The sequence below is a fragment of the Cydia splendana genome, unplaced genomic scaffold (assembly GCF_910591565.1).
Source record: "Cydia splendana unplaced genomic scaffold, ilCydSple1.2 scaffold_42_ctg1, whole genome shotgun sequence".
NCBI lineage: Eukaryota > Metazoa > Arthropoda > Insecta > Lepidoptera > Tortricidae > Cydia > Cydia splendana.
Genome location: NW_026946887.1, coordinates 1,250,001 through 1,275,142, shown reverse-complemented (window position 1 = coordinate 1,275,142; position 25,142 = coordinate 1,250,001). Strand labels below are relative to the sequence as shown.

The window sequence follows — 25,142 nt, the reverse complement described above, 5'->3', positions numbered from 1 at the left end:
TGGTCGTTCTGTGGTTATGATTATGACTAAAGTAATATTTGCTTCATAGGTGGGTCACAACCATAGGTACATATTTATTATTCATGCTTTGTAACATTTATTTATGAAAAAAACATTATGACCACTACAAATATGACTTATTTTTTTATGTCTATATTAATAATATGCACTGCAATACTTCGAACGAAAAACAATTATGGATATCAAGCAGATGACTTGAAATGTTATGCGAATTAAATTAATGACAATAAAAAATATGTCATAACTCATTTATGACAAAAATCCAGTTATGCTCAGGAATAATTCTGACTAAAGACTTTTATGACTTACAATTTTATGAATAAAGTGTTATGACAATTAAAAATATGACAAAAGTTGTTATGCAACCAGAGGGAGTCCCGAGGGTCCATATTGGGTTGCATACAAATTTAGGTCATATCTTTGATGCGCATAACAACTTGTGTCATAATCATCATTGCGCATACAAATTAAAAGTCATATTATTATGTGTCATACATTTTTAGCCATAATATTTGATGACATACTCAGCAGTTGTCATATATTTTTTGTGCATATAGGTTTTGATTATAATGAATCAAATGTCATACCAGCTAAAAGCATAGTTATCGATACTTATAATGTTTCTACGTATAACGTTTTGTAGCATAATAATTTTCAACCATAATGGTTTACATAATTTTAGCCTCTCAACAACTCCTCGAAAAAAACCTTTTCCCTAATATCCGCCCAAACACTTAATTCGACGGAGCCCCGCTCACGCGGGGCTCCTATTACTGCGTAGTTTGCCCTTCGGGCATCTGAAGAAACCTAACGAACCTAACCTACCTATTATGATAAGTTTCTTTTATAAAACCGTTTCTCCTACTGGAGGGGGCTCCTCTCCTTCAATCTCCTCTTTTATACGGTCTTTGCGTGGTTACGATTATGACATTTATGACTAAAGTAATATTTGCTTCATAGGTTGCTCACAACCATACATATTTATTATTCATGCTTTGGTTACAAAAATTTTGAAACTTTATGAAAAAAACATATTATAACCACTATACAGATATATGACTTAATTTTTTATGTCTATATTAATACTATGCACTGCAATACTTCGAACGAAAAACAATTATGGATATCAAGCATATGACTTAAAATTTTATGCGAATTAAATTAATGACTATAAAAATTATGACAACTCATTTATGACAAAAACCCAGTTATGCTCAGGAATAATTCTGACAGAAGATTTTTATGACTTACAATTTTATGCATAAAGTGTTATGACAATTTCAAATATGACAAAAGTTGTGATGCGACCAGAGAGAGTCCCCGGTGATCCGGAATACATAATTAGCAGACTCGTGCAGGATATTAGAAAGCGGCCGCCTATGTCTGCAGAGTACCAAAAAGATATTATTAACTTTTCGATAAAGGTACAAAACTTCGTCGAAGCCGTGAAAGTGGTGGGACGCGAAGAATACGTCCAGGGACTAAGTATTGTTCCACTACTTATATCTAAACTTCCCACAGTGCTCGTGTCTAAGTGGTTAGATTTTAGTTACCCGTTAATCAAAGCCGGAACTAAATCACGCTTAGGCATTATGTCCGATTTTCTAAATACGGAAGCTGTGAAGATAGCTACTACTGCTAATATGCACCTGCAAGGTCATCGATCCGAGCAACAGAAGTCAAAACAACACGATAACGTTCGACCGCAAGCTATTTTCTTACAAGCCGAACGACAAAGTGGCAAGAAAACCGATCAGACTGATAAGTTTCATTTTTGCCGCGCTCAGCCAAATCATAATCTGTCCGAATGTAAGCCATTTAAGCGGGCATTACGTAAGGTGCGGTGGCAGTTTGTTAAACGCAATGGAATATGCTTTAAATGCTTAGATTCACGACATGAGAGAGAAACATGCCCTGCGCCTGTGTGCGATAAGGACGACTGCGGCGGGATGCATCACAGACTTCTGCACTTCGATAACAAAAATCGTCAGGAGGCGAGCGCCGGCGAGGTCCATGAACCTGCGCCGCGATCAGCTGATGCGCCTACACCGGAAGTAGTGAACTGTGTCACCGCGAGTAGCAACAGAGTTCTACTTAAAACTGTTCCCGTACGTATTCGTGCAAAAAACGGCAATGTTATCGAAAGTAGTGCAATGCTTGACGATTGTTCTTCAGTGACGGTAATAAGTGCTCAATTAGCCCAGCGCGCCGGACTTACCGGGCTTCGCGAATCTATGCACGTGTGCGGTCCGTGGAAACAAAGTGATGTAACATGTGATAGCACAGTGGTGAAGTTGGAGCTTTATGATAAGGATAATAAGGTTCATTCTATTAGAGCACGAAGTGTTAATGAGTTATGTTTACCTGAGCAAGACTTATCTCTCGTTGATTGTAGTAAATATCAATATTTAAATGCAATACAGAGCGAACTTAAAAATGTTGTTACTAAGCCAGAAATATTAATTGGTCAGGATAATTATCCTGATTTAAACTTTCACGATTATTAAACATTATCAAACTGCACAACGGGACTTAATCGCGTATTTAAGTTTTAAGATTTACTTCCGACGTTTCGAGGACGGCGTTGTCCCCGTGGTCTCGGAGAAGACTGGCTCAAGTTGACATCAACATCTTCTAGCCGCGCGAGAGAGTGTTGTGTGTCGACAGAGTGACATCCCTAGTGCGCAAAACGTTCAAACTGATAAACAAGACCAAGTGCGGGTAGTTCGAAAAACTCGCGCGGCTAGAAGATGTTGATGTCAACTTGAGCCAGTCTTCTCCGAGACCACGGGGACAACGCCGTCCTCGAAACGTCGGAGGTAAATCTTAAAACTTAAATACGCGATTAAGTCCCGTTGTGCAGTTTGATAAGGATAATTATCATTTAATTATGCCATTGAAAATATTGTCAGGTAAATTATATGAGCCGCCGTACGCAACACTTTCTCCTTTAGGGTGGTGTATTCATGGTAAACTTCGTGTGTCGGGAGCGACGCGCGGGGCGAGCGTTGGGCCGGTTCACTGCACCCTGCTGGTGGGCGCGCCGCCGATGACGGCGGGCGACCGAAGCGAACAGCGCGCGCTGCAGGACTTGCATGAAGAGGTACGACGCGCGTTCGAGCTGGACTCCGTAGGAGTGGCAGGTAAGCCTCGCCAGAATAAGGACGACGGTAGGGCTGTCGAACACCTTGAGCGTACCGCCCAACTTATTAATGGAAGGTGGCGCGTGGGCTTACCATGGAAGGATCCGGACTGCTCGATGCCTGTCACTCTGCCGCATGCACTAAAAACGCTAAAAGGAGTCGAGCGCAAGATGGCCAGGGACTCTGAATATGCGAACAGGTATGCAGAGCGAGTACAACATTTATTTTCTAATAATTTTGCCAGGGAACTAAAGGACACTCAGCGCACGCCAAAGACATTTCATTTGGCTCACTTTGGCGTGAACAACCCTAATAAAAAAAAGTTAAGGCTAGTCTTTGACGCAGCAGATAGTTCCGCGGGTTCGTGTTTAAACGACTATCTGCTCAAGGGTCCGGATCTACGGACGTCACTATGGGGAATCATGCTGCGCTTTAGGGAAAATCGTATCGCAGTATCCGGAGACATAAAAGATATGTTTCTACGCATCCAGATCCACCCACAAGATCAAGACGCCCTGAGATTTCTTTGGCGGGACAACCCTGCGGAACCCGTCAAAACGTACGTAATGACATCCCTAATATTCGGTGCAAAATGCTCGCCGTTTGTCGCGCAGTTCATTAAAAATAAAAATGCGCTGCGCCACGAGCACACCGAGCCGGCTGCAGTCGACGCGATCTGCAACTCTCACTACGCAGACGACTACATTCAGAGTTTGCCAGACGAGGAGACAGCAATAAAAATGGTAAGTACAATATCAAAGATACACGCAGAAGGTGGGTTCGAGATCCGCAATTGGACGAGCAATAGTACATCTGTGCTCGACAGCGTGCCAAATGAAACCCTCGGTACTGCTGCTGTAAAGTTTAAAATGGATCAGCAGTTCGAGGGCGAGCGGACGCTCGGACTCATCTGGTTCCCGGCCACGGACGAGTTAGGGTTCGACGTATCGCTTAAACGTATCCCTGAGCAGATTGTTTTAGGCCACCAAAGGCCTACTAAAAGGATTATGTTAAAAGTAGTCATGTCTATTTTTGATGTATTTGGATTTTTGGCGCCTTTTACTATACAGGGTAAAATCATGCTCCAGGATACGTGGCGATCAGCCACTGGCTGGGATGATGAAATTCCCGACGATATCTACACTAGGTGGGTAAAGTGGCTCGATTTATTACAATTAATAGGTCGCCTAGGTATATACGCATACCTAGATGGTATCAGAAAGCATCCATATGTGCGAGTGAGACGGAGCGAGGCTCACTCGCTGCGAACAATACCGGTGCTACGACGAGCGCTACGGCTGCTACGCCTGCCGCTACGCCGCACTCCGGGCCGAAATCGACTACGAGCGCGATCGCTGCAAGTGTAAGTATTATAAATAATTATAATAACTTGCAACTGCATTTGTTTTCGGATTCATCTTCAAAGGCTATGTGTGCTGTAGCATATTGGAGATGGGCATGGGCATGGATTACAAATGGGCAGATATATGTAGCCTTTGTTGCCAGTAAATGCAAGGTCACACCTGTTAAGCCGTTGACCATAAACAGATGTGAACTTCAAGGCGCATTACTGGCAGCGAGATTGGCTGACAGCGTGCTGCGCGAACATAAAGTAACTACAGCGCAACGGTACTTCTGGTGCGACTCGGCGTATGTTTTGCATTGGCTCCGGAATGATACTCGCAGCTACAATATATTCATTGCAAACCGGTTGGGCGAAATAGACGAGTTATCGCGCGTCAATGAATGGCGTTATATACCTGCGAAGTTAAACATCGCTGATGTAGCTACAAGAGAGGTTCACGATAACTCCATATTTAAGAACGAGTGGCTTTATGGTCCGGAGTTTCTTCACACCGACGAATCGCAATGGCCGAGTGATACGGTGAGCCCTGAAATAAATGAACTTACTTTAGAGTATATTAATATAGTTCATAGTGTAAGGGATGACTTACCTGTACCGGACGTCACGCGATTCTCTTCATGGCTGGCAGCTGTTTTAAAATTTATTGAGAGGTGCAAACATCGTTCTGCGGACATTGACTGCGCGCTGATGGCGCGAGCCGAGCAACTGCTGCTAAAACAAGCGCAGCAGGAGTCATTCGGTGACGACATAGCCGCCATAAGGAATGGCAACATTTTGGACCGCAGCAGTAAGCTCCGTCATTTATCGCCGTTTTTAGATGAAAATGGACTTCTCCGATGCAGTGGCCGTATAGATGCCGCAGCAGATGTTGCGCTGGAAACAAAGAGGCCTATTATACTCGACGGTAAGCATGCGGTGTCTAGACTGCTGGTCAGAAGTTATCACGAGAAGGCCGCGCATGGAAACCACGAGGGAGTCGTGAATGACCTGAAACAAAAATACTGGTTATTTAAACTACGTCCTACAGTGAAATCTGTAGTAGCCGGTTGTATGTTTTGTCGCATTAAGAAGGCAAAACCGGAGGTACCTAGAATGGGAAACTTATCGGAGGCACGCCTAGCGTCCCTTCACGTACTGTGGCCTTGACCTGTTCGGGCCGATGGAGGTGACAGTCGGGAGACGCCACGAACTGAGATACGGTGTACTATTCACTTGTCTTACGCTGCGGGCGATACACCTGGAACTTGTTCATTCACTTACCTCGGACTCGCTGATCATGGCTCTTCGGCGTATGGCGGTCAGACGTGGGTGGCCTAAGTACCTATTCAGTGACAATGGGACAAACTTACGTGGCGCTGACACGGAGTTAAAAAGATCACTGCAGGAACTGGATGAGGAGGACCTGAAAAATAAAGGTGTTAATTACGGAGTACAATGGACTTTTATTCCTCCCGCCAGCCCACACTGGGGTGGGGCGTGGGAACGTCTGATCAGGAGTGTGAAGACGTTGTTAAAGGTAATCCTGAAGGAGCGCGCCCCTAGAGACGAGGTACTTTCCACATTGATGACCGAGGTGGAGAACATGGTGAATGGGCGTCCGCTAACCCATGTGTCTGTGGAGCCTGGCAGCGAAGAGACGCTGACACCTAATCATTTTCTGATTATGGGCCAAGCGTCAAACTTACCTGTCGTAGGGAGCTTCGATGACTCCGATCTCTTTTCTCGAAAGCAGTGGCGTAAGTCTCAAAGGCTCGCCGACATGTACTGGACACGGTGGGTCAAAGAGATTTTGCCAGACCTCATACCGAGAACCAAATGGACCCAAGAGCAAAAGCCACTACAGGTAGGTGATTTTGTTCTCATTGTAGATCCCGCTGCGCAGAGGAACGTGTGGATGAAAGGCGTCATCCAGCAAGTCTACCCTGGCAGAGACGGCCGCATAAGGGTGGTCGAGGTAAAAACTAAGTCTGGAACCTTGAAACGTTCTGCTTCGCGCGTCGCTCGTATTCCAGTAGGTATTGAGTGCTGAGTCAGCACTCAGGGTGGAGAAATGTTAGCGACGTGCTCATATTTTGATATTTTATATTGCTAAATGTTGTTTTAATATATAATTAGGTAGATTAAGAAACCTAAACTTAAGGGTAGTTTTAACAGCGGCCGCGAGCCGCTATTCTAGTTTTGTATGTGCGCCGTATGACAAATCAGTCGGTCCATGCTATCCGTGCGAGCGCACGTACGCACATAACTGTCATTTCGAGTTCTCTATTTTGTGTACTTTGTGTGTCTTAGCCAAATATAAGTTGTTAAAAGTTCTACTGTGTTCACCATTTCGCCGCGGCGAGACCCTGTCCCCAACAACAACCTTACCTGTAAATATGACAAACAGGCAAAGTCGAGTTTCATAGACTGAAAAGCCAAAGGTATTAATGCATAGTTTATGCAAGATACGAGTTCCGTATAAATAAATACCTACAATTGGAGTGAAATCTCCGCGAGTGCTGCATGGGATATCGGCCCATGTAGTGCAAATGATAAGTTCTTCAAAATTAAAAATTAATATATTTCAGGAAAAAATATATAAAACATTGTTAGTAATATGTGACTATAATTAACGTTAAAGAGTGAAACTCAGGTTATTGTCACAAAGACTCGTCGAACTTTAATGTAATGTCTTGGGGTCCAATCCTATGTATATGTACCTGTTCTGTTTGTTACACGTTGTGTTACCTACTTCGATAACTCCTTAAGTACAGAAACTCGGTAGTTAGAAGGTACTTACCTAATGCACATGTTCCGTGCTTACTTACGGATAGTTTTACAATAATGTCTTAATTGTACGCTTTAGAATGTGCCTAAGTGTCGTGTGCCTGCTAGCTGCGAGCACTCCTCCAAGTACGCACGTACGCAAGTTGCTGTCGACGAATTATACTAATACCTTTCGCAGAAACAGATTTGGTATAAACAATTCATAATTCGAGTGATGCAACAGGAACTGGATTGTGAAAATTTCTAATCTAATCTATTCCTAATGATTCTAAATGTGATTTCAATGCGGAAAAGGAAAACGATCTTATTGACAGATTCGTTGAAAATTGAGCCTCCGTGGATGTAAAAGAAATGTTGAATCTAGGGGTTTCAGTTACAATAAACAAGTGATTATGGAATAAATATTGATAAAATGTTAGGATGCAACGGAAAGAGTTTTGGGCAAACATGACAAACAGGTAGACAGGATTGCGATAATGGCGCCGCCTACCCCCTAAAAGATAAAATGTGCCGGCATGTGATAAATGTGCCTACAAAGGCCAATTCAAAATGCAAAGCACTAGGACTAAATGAATACCGATAAAAGTCGACAGGCCGACTAGATAAAAGTCCAGAAATAAATAAATTACCTAAAGCCAATCAACTAATTATAGTGCCAAAAGAATACATAATTCTATAAATTGACAATCAGGTCAAAGGTAAATTAAAGGTAAATAAATAGACGCTGGGTCTGTCACAATGCCACACATCGTGTAGGTATCTAAAGTAAATGCTGAAAACCTTGCACTCCCACTGGGCTACTTTATATATGACTTGTTCCTAATCGTGAAAACATATACATACGAAAATAGTAACCAAGTTCGTAAAACGGAATGCCAAGTGATGGCATCAATATCGGATAATTACCCAGATAGCCATGAATTTGTTCTGTAGTAAAAAGTTTGTAAGTGTAATAAAAAGGCACGTTAGTGGGAAATTTTTATTGTGTACGTATAAAAACGTAAGGACCAGACGTGATCTTCATTGCACCAAACTACAGTTGGCCTAATTTAGGTTGAGACTAAAAAAATCAAACAAACCTTGTAAATTGAGGTTGCAGATCGAGCCTCTCTATATTTTCAAGAGTACATTATATATTATCAAAGAGTTAGTTACTTAAGTCTTTGTTTAATTATCGTATGGGTACTAAGTATCAAATAAGAGCTAAAACCCAAAATGGCCTCGGGTTTTATTAAAGCAACGGAAAAATAATAAAGTAAAGTGAAACCGTGTTCATGGTAATGAAATTCCATTGGTTCCTTGTAAAATATAAATAATTAGAGTTAAACAATATATGCCACCATCAAGGCAGGAAAATGAACATACACAAGTGCTAGTTTTGCTCTATAATATATTTTTAAATGATTGAACCTAATGGAAACAAACATAATAATGTCTATAAAAATAATAATAATTAATGTGACTGTAATCATGATCAAATTAAGACTGTATATTGTAGTCAAGGGCTACTGTAGACTATAGTCAAGGCTAAAATCAACTTCCAATTAGTAAGCAGGTATTGGAGTTGTTTTCATGACATAAATAATCTCATTCATTATATGAGTAAGTTGCTAGATTAACAGAACAGTCGTTATACCATATTTGAATGTAATTGAGGTCAATATAGGTATTGATCTGTATTCAGCAAGTATTGTAATTAAAAAACGGTAATAAAATAATATATCAAATGCAATTTAAAATAATAACGGTCAGATATGTAGGTACCTACATCATTATACCTGAGTAATAGAAATCTATTTGTAGGTAGGTATAGATCATGGTTGCGTAAATATCATACCAGGTGGCTTAGCACGGTCACGTTTTTATCCCTTGTCACCATGCCTGTCACGTTCTAACAAGTATGTAAGTGCGAAAGGGACGCGCATAGTGATAGTCGATAAAAATGGAACCGTGCTGAGCCCGCAGGCCGCGTAGCCGGGATACCAATCGCTTACGCTCCGTAGCGATCGGAACGCAGCTGTCACTGTCGCACTAATATCGAAGAGTGATAGAGAGACATAATGCTTTTCGTTGTCGAAGCGATGGCCTGGCTTTGGCAATGTTGCCAATAAATAATGTACAGGAACGAGATGTTATTAGGAAGCAACCTGCTTGTAACAATTTTATTGGAAACTCTCGAAATAGATATTAATGTGTGAAACATGTATATAACTTGAATGCTAATGGAAAAACCTAGAAAAGTGTAAGCATCCATATCAATGTAAATAAAAGAAAGCAGACTCAAAACTGCAAAAAGGAGAAGGACAGGGACTGACATTGTAAAAGTAAAACCATAATTGTATTAAAACACTTTATTACACTAAACAAGTACATAACAATTCAATTCAATTCAATTCAAATTCTTTATTTCAGATAAAGCATCCATATCGTGTTAGTTACAAAACAAATAAATCTTAAGCTAACTTAAATACTATGTTAGTAAAAATAAATTAAATTATTCTTAAAACCTACAGGCCAGCCTATTTGACGTAAGTCGCTAAAGGCTTGACCGGATCTAGCCAATGTGCCAGTATATTACAATTATATCTGCTCGCAATCACCTTTAGAATGCCATTCGGACTAGCACGGACGCGTCCTATTAGCGATGAGATCTCTTTCCGCATGATCGCATGGAACCCGTCCGTATACGTTTCGGCAAACATCTTCGACGCACTGCACCATCTAGGCAGTCCCAACAGCATTCTAAAGGCGTTGTTGTACTGTATGCGAAGGGCGTTATAGGCTCGTTTGGTAAACCTTACCCACAGGTTGCTAGAGTAAAAAGATTGGTTGTATGCTTTAAACAGCGATATTTTTACCTGCACTGAACATCTAGCAAACCTGCGGGCCAGCATATTTGCCCTTACCGACAACGCCCTTCGCTCCCTCTCAATATCACTGTCATCACAAAGATCATCAGTTATGATGTGGCCCAGGTACTTAAAACTATTGACTACCTTCAGTACAACTCCACCAAGAGACACTGGAAGTACATAATATGGTTTAATTCTACCCGCCTTAAAAACCATAATCTCACTCTTGGTAGCGTTGTACAAAAGTCCGTGCTCATTTGTATATTTTTCACACTTGGCCACTAGTTGTCTTAATGCCCCGATAGACGGACTCAGCAGCACCATGTCATCGGCATAGCTTATATTGTTCATACAAGTATTTTCAATATAGCAGCCCGCATGCATGCTGCCAAGCCCACCCATCAGGTCATTCATGTACATATTAAACAGCTTCGGAGATGTTAACCCGCCCTGGCGTACTCCACACTCCAGTTTGTATTCATCGGATAGAGCCCCTGCCCATCTCACCTGATTGGTTTGATTATGGTACCAATATTTTAACAACCCCGTGACATCACCCGGTATGCCTGCTTCCCTCATTTTCTTCCATAGGATGCTGTAGTTGACTCTGTCAAAGGCTTTTGAGAGGTCTAGGAAGCAGGCATAGATCGGTGTTTTCCTATCCGTGTATTACCCCACAGTATGCTTCAAACACAAGATGGCACTTTCCGTTGACAGACCCGTTCTAAAACCGAACTGGGCGTCGTTTATTTTCAAGTATCCATCCAATTTGTCATTCAGCATACTGTCGAGCACCTTCGCGGCGGTTGTGGCAAGTGAGATCGGCCTATAGTTCGCTTTATCCGATAAATCCCCCGTTTTATTTTTCACAATTGGGGTCACAATTGTCTTCATCAAGGCTGTTGGCAAGTACGAATGACACATACACAGGTTCAGGAACATGGAGAGCACCCGCGGTAAGTGGACCCCGGCGTACCTGAAATGCTCAATACTGAGGCCACAATAAGAGAATAGAATAAATATGTACAAAGATGAACTTATCCTTTTAAGGGGTCTCTTCCAGCTGACCGCTAAGCAACTGAGAGAGATACTAGGAAGAGTTCTAAATATTCCATGGTTGATATTGTTAAAAATGTTTATCGTTGAACTGTTGAGAAATAAATATATATACACCTCGCCGAGTTTCTTCTACCGGTTCTTCTCGGGTCTGAGGTTAACGCTGTTTTCCGGACCGGTGGCAGTAAGTCGGAATTAGAATCTAAATTAACCTAGCAGTTATAAGATAAACAGATGTGAGATGATTGAACTATTGTTGCCTAGCTAACGCATAATGTAAAATAAATAAATCATTTATAAAAAGGAAGAGATGTGACGTTTACACAATAAAAGTGCAATGCGAACTACCTGCAGGTCGACATTCTGTTGTCAACTGTCATGGCGTGCAGGCGGGTCACAGAGCACATGCCTGACCAACTGAGTTTTATTTATTATCTCGCAATACAACAACAGAACCTAGACGTCACAGTTGCGAAGGCCGAAGGCCGAGCTCCGAGGGCCGAAGATTCGATGCGTCGGGCAGGTTAGTACTCAAACACAGAACAATAGTACAAGTGTCTTAATGCGAAGGCCGAAAGCCGAGCTCCGCGTAAGGTCGAAGGCCCGAAGCGTCTGGAAGGTTAGTGCTTAAAACAGAACTTAAGTTTCTTCGACGCCCGCATACTAAAATTACCCCTATTATTTGAAACTTCGCATATTTTCCAAGCTAGGGGTTCTATCGCGGACAGGTTCGACTGTCCATACTTGAGGCACTGCTGTGAGAAGCATGTTTCTTGCAGCCTGTACTATATTTAATTTGTGTAAATAATTAAGTTTGTACTAACATTAGACATAAGAATTTATAATATCTGTATACTAACAAATTGTATGAGTCATATATTACTTGAATAAATGAAATTTATTATTATTATATGTCTTTCCCATCACGGAACAATGGTGTTCCGGACCTTTGGGAGGCGTGCGCGGAGCCGAAGCCAACACGTAGAGGCCCTTTTGACACTTTAATGAAATGTAAGGGGTACACCGAGCGGATGCTGCCCTTGCCCGTGTCATGGGACGCACGCAGAGGCAGCACCCGCCAGGGTGTAAGGGCTATTGAGAGTTGATGGAATCTAAAATGAACTAGGTTATTGGGTGAAAGCGATGGACTAAGTACTGAGCTATGGGGTAAAAAACCGGACGCCTGCCTAATAAAACGGTATGCAATTTTATTTCCGGCAGACGGTGACTCGCCCTCACAAGATGGGCCCCCACAAAAAGCGACATCTAGGATGGCTCAAGGGCAACACCGGTGTGAGCGGCTCAGGGGTGTCGAGAGGTGTGCGCCGCTTTCTACCCAGTGGCTGTTAACAGCCACTGTGCCAACTCGCGTCTTATGCATATTTCACTTCCACCCCTGGAGCTTATAGCTCTAACGACTCCACTCTGGCCGGCCGGCTAAGGCAAGCCAGAGGCAGAGAATCCTGTCCCACCCACCCTCCTTGCGGGTAACAGAACTCTCCAGGAGCACTCGGGTACGTGAGGTCGCTAATCCCCAACAGCTCGCCACAAGCTGCCCTGCGTTGTTATTATTATTATTATTATTAATTAATTTATTTTTCGTCTTAAGTTAGGGTTTTTATAATATGAATATAAAAGTAAAATATAAAAACACTTACAAAACGATAAAAAATACATATAAACACATTATAAAAAACCTAACCTAGGATGCCGCCAGCAGCGGGGCAAGGCCCAAGCTACCGGTGGTCAGGGCTGCAGAGAGAGGAACCGGCGGACTATCCGCGCCGTGTCCAAGATCACCGCCTTCTGCATCTGACCCTTGATCCAACCACCTAGCGAGAGTCTCTCAAGATGTTGGTCGAGACTCTTCGCTATTAGACCGTTCACTGAAACGACTATCGGGACAATGATCGTCGAATCAACATCCCACATGGCGGTTATCTCGTGAGCCAAGTCTAGGTACTTACTGGACTTGTCCTTCTCGGCCTTCACGAGATTCTCATCATGGGGGATGGTGATGTCAACGAGCACGGCCCGACGTTGCGATCGATCTATTATCACAATGTCAGGCTTATTGGCTACAATAGTCCTGTCTGTGATGATAGATCGATCCCAATAGAGCGTGGCATGACCATTCTCGAGAACAGGCGCAGGTAAGTACTTGTAGTACGGTACTTCGCGGTCCACAAGGCCATATAGAAGAGCAAGTTGCTGGTGAATAATTCTGGCAACGAGATTATGTCTGTGCAAGTACTCGCCGTTAGCAAGATGAGAACAACCGGAAATGATATGCCTGAGTGACTCTCCGGGACGGCGGCATGCCCGACAAATGTCGACCGTACCGTCCTTCAGGATATATTTCCGATAGTTGTTCGTCATCATCACTTCGTCCGCAATTGCACAGGCAAAACCCTCGGTTTCTCCGAAGAGGTCCCCGAATCGTAACCAGTTATTATTATTATTATTAGTGTGGGCAGGCCACCTTGCATCATTACGACTGAGGAGTTGGTGGTAATCTTTAAATGCAAATGCCTCTGCCCAATACTTCGTCAAATCCTAATTTGAAATCAGAACTTTATCAATCTTGTTGGTTAAGGCAGGCATCAGAACTGATGAGTTGGAGGTCATCATAAACGTAAATGCCACTACCTAAAACTTACAGCACTACTTTAAAATTTACACAATAATAGCCAACCGGTCAATTAAGGTAGGCAGTTACCTTGCATCATCACGACTAAGGAATTGAAGGTAAATATTGAATGCAAATGCCCCTGTCCAATACTTTAATTACTTTAAATCCTACTTTGAAATCAGAACTTTATCAATCTTGTTGGTTAAAGCAGGCAGTAACCCTTCAGCATCAGAACTGATGAGTTGGGAGGTCAATATGAAATGTACTTAACGCACTACTTTACAATTGACACATTCACCAACCGGTCGGTTATGGCAGGCAGTACTCTTGCATCATCACGACTGAGGACTTGGAGGTTATTATTAAATGCAAATGCCCCTGTCCAATACTTTAAATCCTACTTTGAAATCAGAATACGAGGTCAGTATTAAGTCACTAAGGATTTGTTTCATAGCAACAATGATGTAGTTAAATAAGCAGGTCTGTACGACTCTCGGGTAAGGTAAGCAGTGTTTCTGCAGCATCAGGATTTGAAGATCCAAGGTTGAAAATATCATAAAAAGTCATTGTCACGGGGACTTGATACGGATGCCTTTCATCGAAATCGGTTAAGTAGAAGTGGTCGAAAAATCGATTGCAAGATTTGAAACATAGGTACAAAGAAGATACGGGGTCAAGCTAGATGAAACCGTTTAATAAAAACTTCTTAATTAATGATTACTTGATTAGGTACACGGATAAATGTGGTTCTATATTATGTGGTTTAATTTATGTCCGTATTGGATTTACACACTTTTTACTTTCAAGTCCTCAGAAATAGTTGTGGAATCGAAATTTATACATAATCGAAACTTGAAAATTGAATGTTTGCAAACTGTATAAAAGTTATTGAAATCCTATAGGTATATGTTGCAGCCATCTGGTTTATTTCGCCAGCTAATTAGTCGCCTAGGCCGATAGCAAATCACTCAACGTTTAACAACTTGGCGTATTGAGAGTTAGCTTCTTGAAAACCACTGGTTCACTCAGCCAAGTGCTTTCAATGTAACCTAAAAAAGTTAGAGAAATAGAATATAATAAATAAATTAACAACAAAATACTAACCTAAACTAACATAACCTAACCGAGCAACATCAAATAAAATCTTTATTTTCAAAGCCACAATAGTTATTTTCACATCACCTATTCGGAAAAGGGCTTTTTCTTCCCCGCTAGGAGGGATCAAAGTGGCACTTTTTCTCCCTGCAAGGGGGGATCAAAGCGGCACTTTTTTGTTCTAGGACACTGTTTTTGTTATTTTTTGCATTATTTTTTTAGCTTGAATAATATTTTGAAACATAATAATTTGTGTCAACACTAAGATTTTTTTTATTTTCCTCATAGTTGATGTGAAAAGCAGTATGTGTCACACGATATCAAAATTATTTCGTCTTGGGCGTTAACACTTGAATCCCTCATTACGCTCAGGATTCTACTTTAGAATCCATCGCTTTATTCAGGATTCAGGATTCCTTGACGGAAATATATCTATTTGATCCCTTGGAACACAAACTACTATTGTTTTACAACAAGGGGGCAAAGTTCAACTCAGCGCTCAAGATTCCATTTTTCGAACCACTCGCTAAGCTCGTGGTTCAATTTCGGAATCTTTCGCTTGCTTGGGTATCAATATTAGCACGAGCGGTTAAACAAAATTTGCCCCCGAGTGAAACACAAAATTTTTCACCACACCACCCGAAACAAATATTAAATGTAAAATATCAACAAAATCAAACCAAATCAAATTCAAAAGAATGTTATTAAATACTAGCTGTGCCCGCGGCTCCGCCCGCGTGGAATTCGGTCTGTGTCAGTAAGCGGCTAATTTCTAATCCTAATTTCTCTCCCTCTCCCCTGGAGGCGGAACTTGAAGTAAAGTTGACAGATGGATATGCTAGAGGACTGTAGTCCAGATAAAATATTTTACAATTAGGTACCACTAAATAAAACTACAGTCCAAAATCTATATGTTTTTTTCGTCCTTATTCAAATTTTACACGTGATTTAAACGACAGAGTAGTAAGTAGTTGTATATCGGACGATACAGTAAGGTATACGCGCGCGAGCGAAAGCGAAGCGGCCTGCCTGGCTAGAGCGCCACCCACTCACCGTGGTCTTCTTCAGACTCCTGAGGAAGACCACGTGCCCCTTGTAAGCCAATGCGTTGCGAGACTTTCGCGAATGATTCGATTTTTTTCGGGAAGGCATGGTAACGCGTATAAAATGCGAGTCCCAAATCGTTTGACTCCGCAAACGACCAGTGCCGGATTAAGATATTTTGATGCCCTAAGCATTTCTAGACCATGGTGCCCCCTCTCCCTAGGGTCATCGAGATTACATTGATTTTTTTTGGTAAGTTGAGTGCCGTTCATTGCCGAATTACAGCTGAGAATGGAAATCAGTCACATCATTTTATCACGAAAATTGGCAGTGCTGCAGCAGTATCATTGCAACAGAGTAATGCTGCTGTAGTCGCCATATCTTAGAAAGTGAATGAAAACGCGAGCGAAGTGAGCGCGAACATTTTTCGATATAAAAACGCAATTTGATAGACAGTTGTACATTTTTACTTTTAGTATCTAAATCAGTCACATAATTTTATCACGAAGATTGGCAGTGCTGCAGCAGTAATGTTGCAACAGAGTAATGCTGCTGCAGTTGCCATATCTTAGAAAGTAATTGAAAACGCGAGCGAAGCGAGCGCGAAAATATTCGATATAAAAACGCAATTTGATAGACAGTTGTAAATTTTGTCTTTTAGTATGGAAATCAGTCACATAATTTTATCACGAAAATTGACAGTGCTGCAGCAGTAACGTTGCAACAGAGTAATGCTGCTGCAGTCGCCATATCTTAGAAAGTTTGTGAAAACGCGAGCGAAGCGAGCGCGAAAATTTTTCGATATAAAAACGCAATTTGATAGACAGTTGTACATTTTTACGTTTAGTATGGAAATCAGTCTCATAATTTTATCACGAAAATTTACAGTGCTGCAGCAGTAATGTTGCAACAGAGTAATGCTGCTGCAGTCGCCATATCTTAGAAAGTTATTGAAAACGCGAGCGAAGCGTGCGCGAAAATTTTTCGATATAAAAAACGCAATTTGATAGACAGTTGTACATTTTGCGTTTAGTCCCAACCAGGTGCGAATCCAGGATTTCATACAGAGAAGGGATGGGACAGTTTTCTATCAGCCTAGCTTCGCATAGGGCTCGATATTTAAGGGTCTCAGCGAGGTTGTTTTCATACAGAAAAGATGCAAGAAAGCAGAGCTTGGAATTGACCAAGTGAATATGAAGTGTGAGCAAGGCAGAACGCCCAGCTGCGAAAGAGGAAAGCTTGGATTTGGATCCACGCCCAAGTGTAATTAAGGCAGAAGATCAACTTTTCGATAAGGCAGAAGACCTCGCATAAGACCTTACGCCGAACTGCAAAAGAGTGGCTTGAAATAGAATCTATGCATGTAATCACGATTCTTCTACTGCTCGCTCTTTGGCTTCACTCGAAAGCGCTACTTGATAGGATGCTTTTAGTTTTCGGCTTTCACGGGGCCCCTTATAACACTTTGACAGTTAGGTCTCAGGATCGCGGCTAAGGAGCAACTCGGCTTGGCCGACAAATCTGGCGTGCAAGAGAGCAAAATTCGCTATAAAATCAGTAACCTATGTCGAAAAAATCGGCTGGCCGCAAGCCCGAAAGCAAGATTTTTTTCCATGACTTTAAGGGCCTCCGCGTAAGGTCAAATCGAAAGCCTACGTTGGAGATGTTCTTACGTACCCTCACTCTCTTACTTGATCCCTACGACCCTTCGTTATTAGATGGGTACATGTACACGTATAAAAGTTTCATGTAGGTACAGTCAACGGTAAAAATATGGGTGTAGACAACTTACTCAAAAATATGTCCCATAGTTCTTAATTCACTGACATAAGAGTTATGGGACATATTTTTGAGATGATTTGTACACCCTTATTTTTACCGTTGACTGTACCTACTCCACGACGACTGCAATGCTGATGCAGCCTGCGCGTTTTTTTTTTGCCTACGGTTTTGGTGCCCCGGTACTTTGCTTAAAAGGGTTAATCCGGCACTGCGAATGACAGAGGTCATTGTTTTTTTCTCAAAGTACCCACCTTCGTGGCCATTATTAAGTGCTTAAATGAGGCGATACCTACGTATGAATATGGATTTGATATGGGTGCGATATAATTACGATTAGGTATAATTCATAATAGAGAAAATTTATAATTTTAAATAATTATGCAATTATACGCGTGTTGATATGTGTGTTTATTTTACCACTACGTAACTATGTAAACTCATTTTTAATTTTCTTGATTACTTCATTTTTACTCAGTTCCCCAAAAGAAGGCACTATGCAATGAGGGGCAATTAATTTACTGTCGTTTAACTTTGTTGTATTATTAGTTTATTAAATCTACATAATTATTCAATTATTTTTGTTGATATCCGTACCCCCTCTGAAACTTAGAGTTAATTTGGCAAAATCTGTCCTCGGTCACAAAGCATTCATGTCACAAAGTATTAAATTCAGCGCCATCTGTTAGTTTACCAGGGTACTCAATAGTGGTAGCACATATTTGAAAAAAGTTTGCCCCTCCTTCCTAAGTAGCGCCATAAGATTCAGGGGCAAACTTAAGTCAATCGAGTGTTGTGGCTACCCCCCCTTTTAGGGGTTGAATTTTTATAGCCTATAACCTGGCCGGGAATTTTCTCGACAGATTAGTAAAGTTTTCATCAAAATCCGTTCAGCCGTTTTCACGTGATGCGCGTTCAAATAAACAGACAAACAGATAAACAGATAAACAGACAAACAGACAAAAATTCTAAAAACTTTTGGAACGTGTTCTGTTATCGATTCTAAGTATCCCCAGCCAACTTTTTTTCAAATATCTTCCATGTACAGACTTTCGACCGTCTTCAGCTTTATTATATGTATAGATAGATGTATCATCCAAAATCATCATTTAAAGTCAATTCTAACAGCAAACATAAAAAAACAACTCAAAATTTGCATTTGATTACTTTGCCTCACATGTGAATTAAGTACTGATAGCAAAGTGCAACTTTGCTATCCGTTTATGAAGTGCAATTAAGCCTTTCCGAGCTGGTGTGGTGAAAGAAAACATTATTGGTAGGTGTGCATTCCAAGTCAATCTTAAAATCTACTTAACAATCTACATATAATCTAAAATAAATGTCCTAACTTAAAATCTAAACACGTTACTAATATACCATCCTACTTACACCATCAGCCCCATTTCGACCCCCACCCATCCCAAAAGTGCCAAAGATACTAGCGGCTTTACCGCGCTGGATGGCAAGCGATATCTGTTGGACTATATAGCTATCATGGCTCCTCTACACGATGGGCCAGCGCCGGCCACTCCAGGGGACGCAGCCATGCGGTAGAATGAGATAGCAATATCACGTGCTCCCTCTAACGCATAAATGCGTCCCTTGGAGTGGCCGGCGCTGGCTCATCGTGTAGAGGAGCCATCAAATTCATCAATGTCCATGTTAACTAAATGACTACACGACGTTCAGCCATCTGGTTTAACGTTGCGATCAATGACTTGGCTGATTGTAATCATCCAACTAACTAATTAGAGGTAGATACCTGGCAAATTTAACCAGTTAGCTGCGACATATAATTATGTAATATACTTTCAAGGCCCCCTAAAATAAATGTCAAAAAAAAGCTTGAAATATTCAAAGTTATATAAAGGGAAATCATACAAAAGTTGATAAACTTCTGGGCAATTGCTAAAGGGTTTCACAATAAATAATAAAGTAAGTTTTTGTTTCGCAAAATAACAAATTTCGTTCCATTAAAAAGTTTTGCGACTTTTTTAGGGTTCCGTACCAAAAAGGTACAAAAGGAACCCTTAAGGATAACAGGCTACACGCTAGACCGGACCGGGGCCGGGCAGGAGCTTCAGGCGCTTCGTTTTCTATGGAATGCACCACGTGATCAGCGACCAGCCGTCATAGAAAATGACACGTCGGAAGGTCTAGCGTGATTCATCCTTAATGGTGCGACGCTATCCGTCCGTCTGTCATATTTAGGGTTTGCTCCCGGAAAATACCGGAACCAAGCAAAGAACCGAGATTTCATAATTAAAATCCCGGTACTTTCGGGATTTTCGGGAGTAACATTAACGGTACAATATTAGACTGTTTTATGTTACTTAGCATGAAAATCTAAGGCTAATACTTTTACGGCTGACCACATATTAAGGTTGTATGGAAGAGACCGCTTTTTGGCTATAAGACCGCCTGTTGTTCACCTCTGCTAACTCTGTTTGTATTTCTGTTTTCTTTTATTGAGATGTGCAATAATAGTATTTTATACAATCGTGATATAATAGAGAGCTTTTCAGTCGAGTACCGTGTTTAGGCAACGAAGCTTGCTGAGTTGCCTAAGTGAGGTACGAGATTGAAAAGCTTGATTATATCACTATTGTATAAGGACAATACTTTTTCTACGAGTCAACAAAAATAATACTTTAAACTAGTAGAATCATACACACAAACCAAACCAAAAGTATACAGCTAAGATACGCGAGCAGCCGCGATACCTTCATACTGGTACGCACCCCGGCGGCCGCGGCCCGGCGCGTTGGTCAACGACACCTTCTCGTAACTCATGAGGCCCTGGTACTTGCTCCGCGCTAAATTCAATTTTTAGACAGTTGTTTTCTCGATTTTGGCCACCGCAGCCTATGGAGACTAACAAGCAACGCTAACTAAGTGGTTTTCGTAGTCTACGGATGTTGCTATATTAAGCGTGTCACATGCTCGTTTCTGACTTATGAACCAATTGTTTCTACTATACAACCTAAAATAAATAATTAATTTGAGCTATGGTTTTGTTTCGTCCTCTTGATCGCGGCGAGCTGTGATTGGTCAATTTCATTATAGTTGACTAAACTGTATCGAAATGAATATTACAGTTGAGTTGGGAGCCCATACATTAAAAATACCCAATTGCAGTTTGGTATACGAAATCTTAATTCAAGAATTACAGTCGACGAGTAGAAAAAGAGTATTTTCACTTCTCATGCTCAAAAAGTGCACCTTTAAAAAAAAATTAAAAAGTTAGTTGGCGTGAATTGGTTATGTATTAATTGTTCTTTCGCTTTACGACAATTTCGTGTTGTAAATTGCCGTGAAAAATGTAATTTTATTTTCCTCGCAATCAAAGTAAAAAGCAGAGTGTACAACAAGGGCATAAATGTCCATTTTTACCCTCGTCTACTACAGGGTGGGCCAAAAGGGTGTTCGCAGTTTGAAAATTGAATTTAAAAAAAACTTTAAATCGTACAACATTTCTAATACTACTTTTAAAAACACAAGTTATGGAAATTTTTATGACTCAAAATAATGTGTAGATTAGTGGCCCACCTGAGTTTCTAGGCGCTCTTGAAGGCAAAATCTCAAATTCTGGATTTGTTTTTCGAAATAATCCCCTCGGGGATATTGGTGATTTTCCGAATTTTTTTCCTTTTGAGCTGCTCAAAATCTTTCGAATTTTTCGAAGACTACAGATTTGAGGTAATCCCACAGAAAAAAAATCAAAAGGACCGAGGTCGGGGCTGGGGGGTGGCCATTTGTTATCATTCCTTTCGGAAATGAGATTAGAGCACCTGATTGGCAAAATGAAGTCGGTTATTCGCATCATTTGGTTTTAATTCATAAACAAACTGAATTTTTTAAACCTTAAGATGCAAATTATGCTTCAAAACTTGTCGCAATGTTGAATTTTTTATTGTCCGTAGCCCAAACTCTCTTACGCGTTGATTGTTGCGGATTTTGCCGAACGCTTGCTCCACAATGTCGGCCGTTCTCTCAGAGGCTGGACGTCCGCCAGGCATTATTGCTATGGTCGAGCTGGTTGTTTCAACCATTATGATCAATTTGCGTATAACATTAACACTTGGAACCTCACGTTAATCTCGTAAATGGTATTCCTATCGATACACCCATGGTGCAGTAATCAACGATTTAGGGTTTAGGTAAAAAGCTCATACACAAAATGCAGGCTCCGTTCCTGTGTACTGCTCTATGCCAATAACATTTCCACGAAACGAGGCGTATAACAACATACCTATTATGTGTAAATATGTAGTGTCACTATATTTTACCAAACGGCGTACAAAACAATATGACAATGCCGACAGTATAAAATTGCGTAATTTGGAACTAGTTAACTGTGTGCTTCACTTATCATTGTTATTGTTGTCACCGTCTATTATGTTTTAAACAAAACAAATTATTTATGATTTAAGGGCATAAGTGTTTCTACGATAATTAATTTTATAGGTACCTACTAATAATTAGTTATTTGTATACTAAATACGAGCAAAATATAGAGAGAATCTTATACAAACACGGTAGAAGAAATTCTCATATTATATTGTCATTTTCTTGACAGTCATTTTTCTTGACAATTAATTGTTTACCATATATGAATTTATAATGAATTAAAATGTTACAGTGATACTCCCCTCCTTGGTAAATTCTTAATTCTGCCTGAATAATTTCTTGATTCTTCGTCGTGATTGATTTTGTGATTGATAGTCCTGTTATTATATTATGTATGGGCACGATTCGGATTTTGAAATAGACATCTATTAGATATAGTTTAGACATCATCAAGATACGATAACGATATGTTTAAGATGGGTGCATTACATTTGTTATAATTACTTTTCATATATTATAGTTTGATATATCGTTATTTTGTATAACGTAATAAATGGCATACTACCGTAATACCTAATTAACTGTATACATAATGTTATTATTGGTATAATGGTCATAAGGTGTATTTACACTTCATCTAATATACATTGCCATAATTATTACATACTCTAAAGCATATTATTTGTTATAACAAGTTACATCACATAATTATTTATGTAGCATAATAGTTGCATGACATAAATGGGTTAGGTTAGGTTGGAACTGCGACTCCGCACAAACGAATAACTACCTAACAAAAGGAGGTTTAGGTTAGGTTAGAACTTTGACCCTCCGTAGAATAAAATATTCTATCAAAAAAGTGGTTTAGGTTAGGTTTGAACTGCGGCCCCCGCAGCACGAAAACCGTGAAAAAATAGGTTAGTTTAGGTTAGAACTGCGACCTCCCTAGAATAAAATAGCTAGCAAAAGCAGTAGGCCTGCGTACTAGTTATAAAAAGTATGTTAAACTTTACGTTATCAGTAAATGAAATATGACAAAAAATATTATACGATAAATGTATTTATACTTGATAAAATTGTATAAAGTATTACGTTATACAAAAATATAATATAACAAATGTCATTATAAAACATGTCTATATACTATTTGAAAATTATATTACATTATGCATTATACCAATGACAGTTTAGATGAAATCACTATATAATAAAGGAAACGTATAATAAAAATTACATTATAACATACAATAATATATCAAATGGCGTTATAACAAATGTATGATAGTTTTTTTATAATTATATTAAACATTACACACCCGTTTAAGATCTAACTAATTGGTTGCCCGAATTGCGCTGCAAAAGAGAACTAGTTGATATCTAAACTATAACGTATCTAGAATGGATCTAGTACGTGTCGTCTCTTATCTTGAAGTTCGAATACGGCATTATGTTTGTACGTAGGTAAGATATCCCTGTCTACAGCCCATTTGTAACGCATGCGTAAATGATTATGTCACTAATGATTTCGCTCGTCACATGCGCGTAAGGTGAAAAATGTATGAATTCACTATTCACTATTCATTATTTTTTATTTTACAATAGGTAGTTCTTATAGTAACGAAACGGCCAAGACACATATTTTGACTGGCGTAGAGTTTGTGAAGTAAGGCTTGTACATATAGTTAGAAGCTTGGCTCTACAAGAGATCTGATAACTTTTAGACAGTGCGAGCTAGATGGGTCGCGGGTATTTACCCAATTTACCCACCCAGGTAAATACCCATCTACCCGGTATTTACCCGTATCTACCCAAATGGACGGGTAGATTCATTTCTTGTTGCACATGTCGATTTGTGTTAAAGTGGAGATATAAACTGAGTTAATGGTTGTAATTATTGTGTGTCATTTAAAATGAAATGGTTTAGTGAAACCTGCAGTTGTAACTAAGGAATTTTTATTATAATTTTGATAAATATTAAAAAAAAGGCAGTCATAAGAGATTTTTTTTAGATTTGAGTAAATTATCGTACTTATACGTTGATAATACATATTCGGACTTCGGTCGGCGGGGGGTGTGGTTGGGCGGAGGGGGGTAAAAGTGAACTATTTCATATTTCTTGGAATCTGTCATTCATATCGAAAAGTGTTGTATGTACAAACTAAAGTAGACAGAATTTCCTACAAAAAAGGTTATATACATTTTTGTCCTAAAACTAACTGTATTTGACTTGTGAACTTCCCAAGTCGTGATACTGCACATTTTTTTTTATCATTCATAAGTAGTCTTTATTTTCGTCTTTCTAATGTATATTAAAAGCGTTTTAAAACATTTCTGGAAGCCAGGGAATGATTTTACACGGTTTTCATAATTGGACTGATATGTCCAAAATCGAATTTAACCTCATAGCAACCTTTTTGTAATTAGTTTGAACATACATTTCATGTAACATTATAAAAAATTACCTAAATTAATCTTATTTATACTCACATACCATTAAAAACATCAAATTTAGAAGAAAAACGAAAATACCCGTGTATTTACCCGCGGGTAGGTAAATATCGGGTATATACCGGGTAAATACCCGCTTTCGGGTATTTACCCGGGTAGTTACCCATCTCCAGTGCGAGCATTATGGTTTCGTCTTGGCAACATTTTAAGGGGCCCACTGATTAACAGTCTGCCGGACGGTATCGGCTAAACTATGTCTGTGTCTCACGGAAGTTTTGTTATTAAAATGTTTAGATATGAATAAAATCTAAAGTATAAGAGCTATGCAATAGGGTATTTTCCTACTAGTCAAATCAGTTACTTTTTTAGAACTGACAAAACGATTTGCTAATATGGAATTTATATGAAACATTACATCGTGACGTCACGGTCAACTCACCTACTTTTTATACATATTTCTTTCCGATTTATTAAATAGAACTTGAGTTTAAAAATAACACCTATCTGTGTTTTTCTAATAATAATTATCTGGTGCCAAAGAATAACTAATAGTACTACCGTACAGAAAAGTCACTCCCTCACAAAAGTAG

At 40.0% G+C, this 25,142-nt stretch overlaps 1 protein-coding gene across 1 annotated transcript; it reads left to right on the top strand.

Annotated features, from left to right (window-relative positions):
- Positions 1-3,344: 3,344 nt before the first annotated feature.
- LOC134805567 (uncharacterized) lies at positions 3,345-4,615 on the top strand. Its single transcript, XM_063778842.1, has one exon. It carries the CDS (start codon positions 3,587-3,589, stop codon positions 4,529-4,531), a length of 945 nt encoding a protein of 314 aa, XP_063634912.1. The 5' UTR covers positions 3,345-3,586; the 3' UTR covers positions 4,532-4,615.
- Positions 4,616-25,142: the final 20,527 nt, after the last annotated feature.

What these genes read in the sequence shown, in the direction of transcription:
- LOC134805567 (XM_063778842.1), top strand. Translation starts at nt 3,587, where the DNA reads ATGCTGCGCTTTAGGGAAAATCGTATCGCAGTATCCGGAGACATAAAA.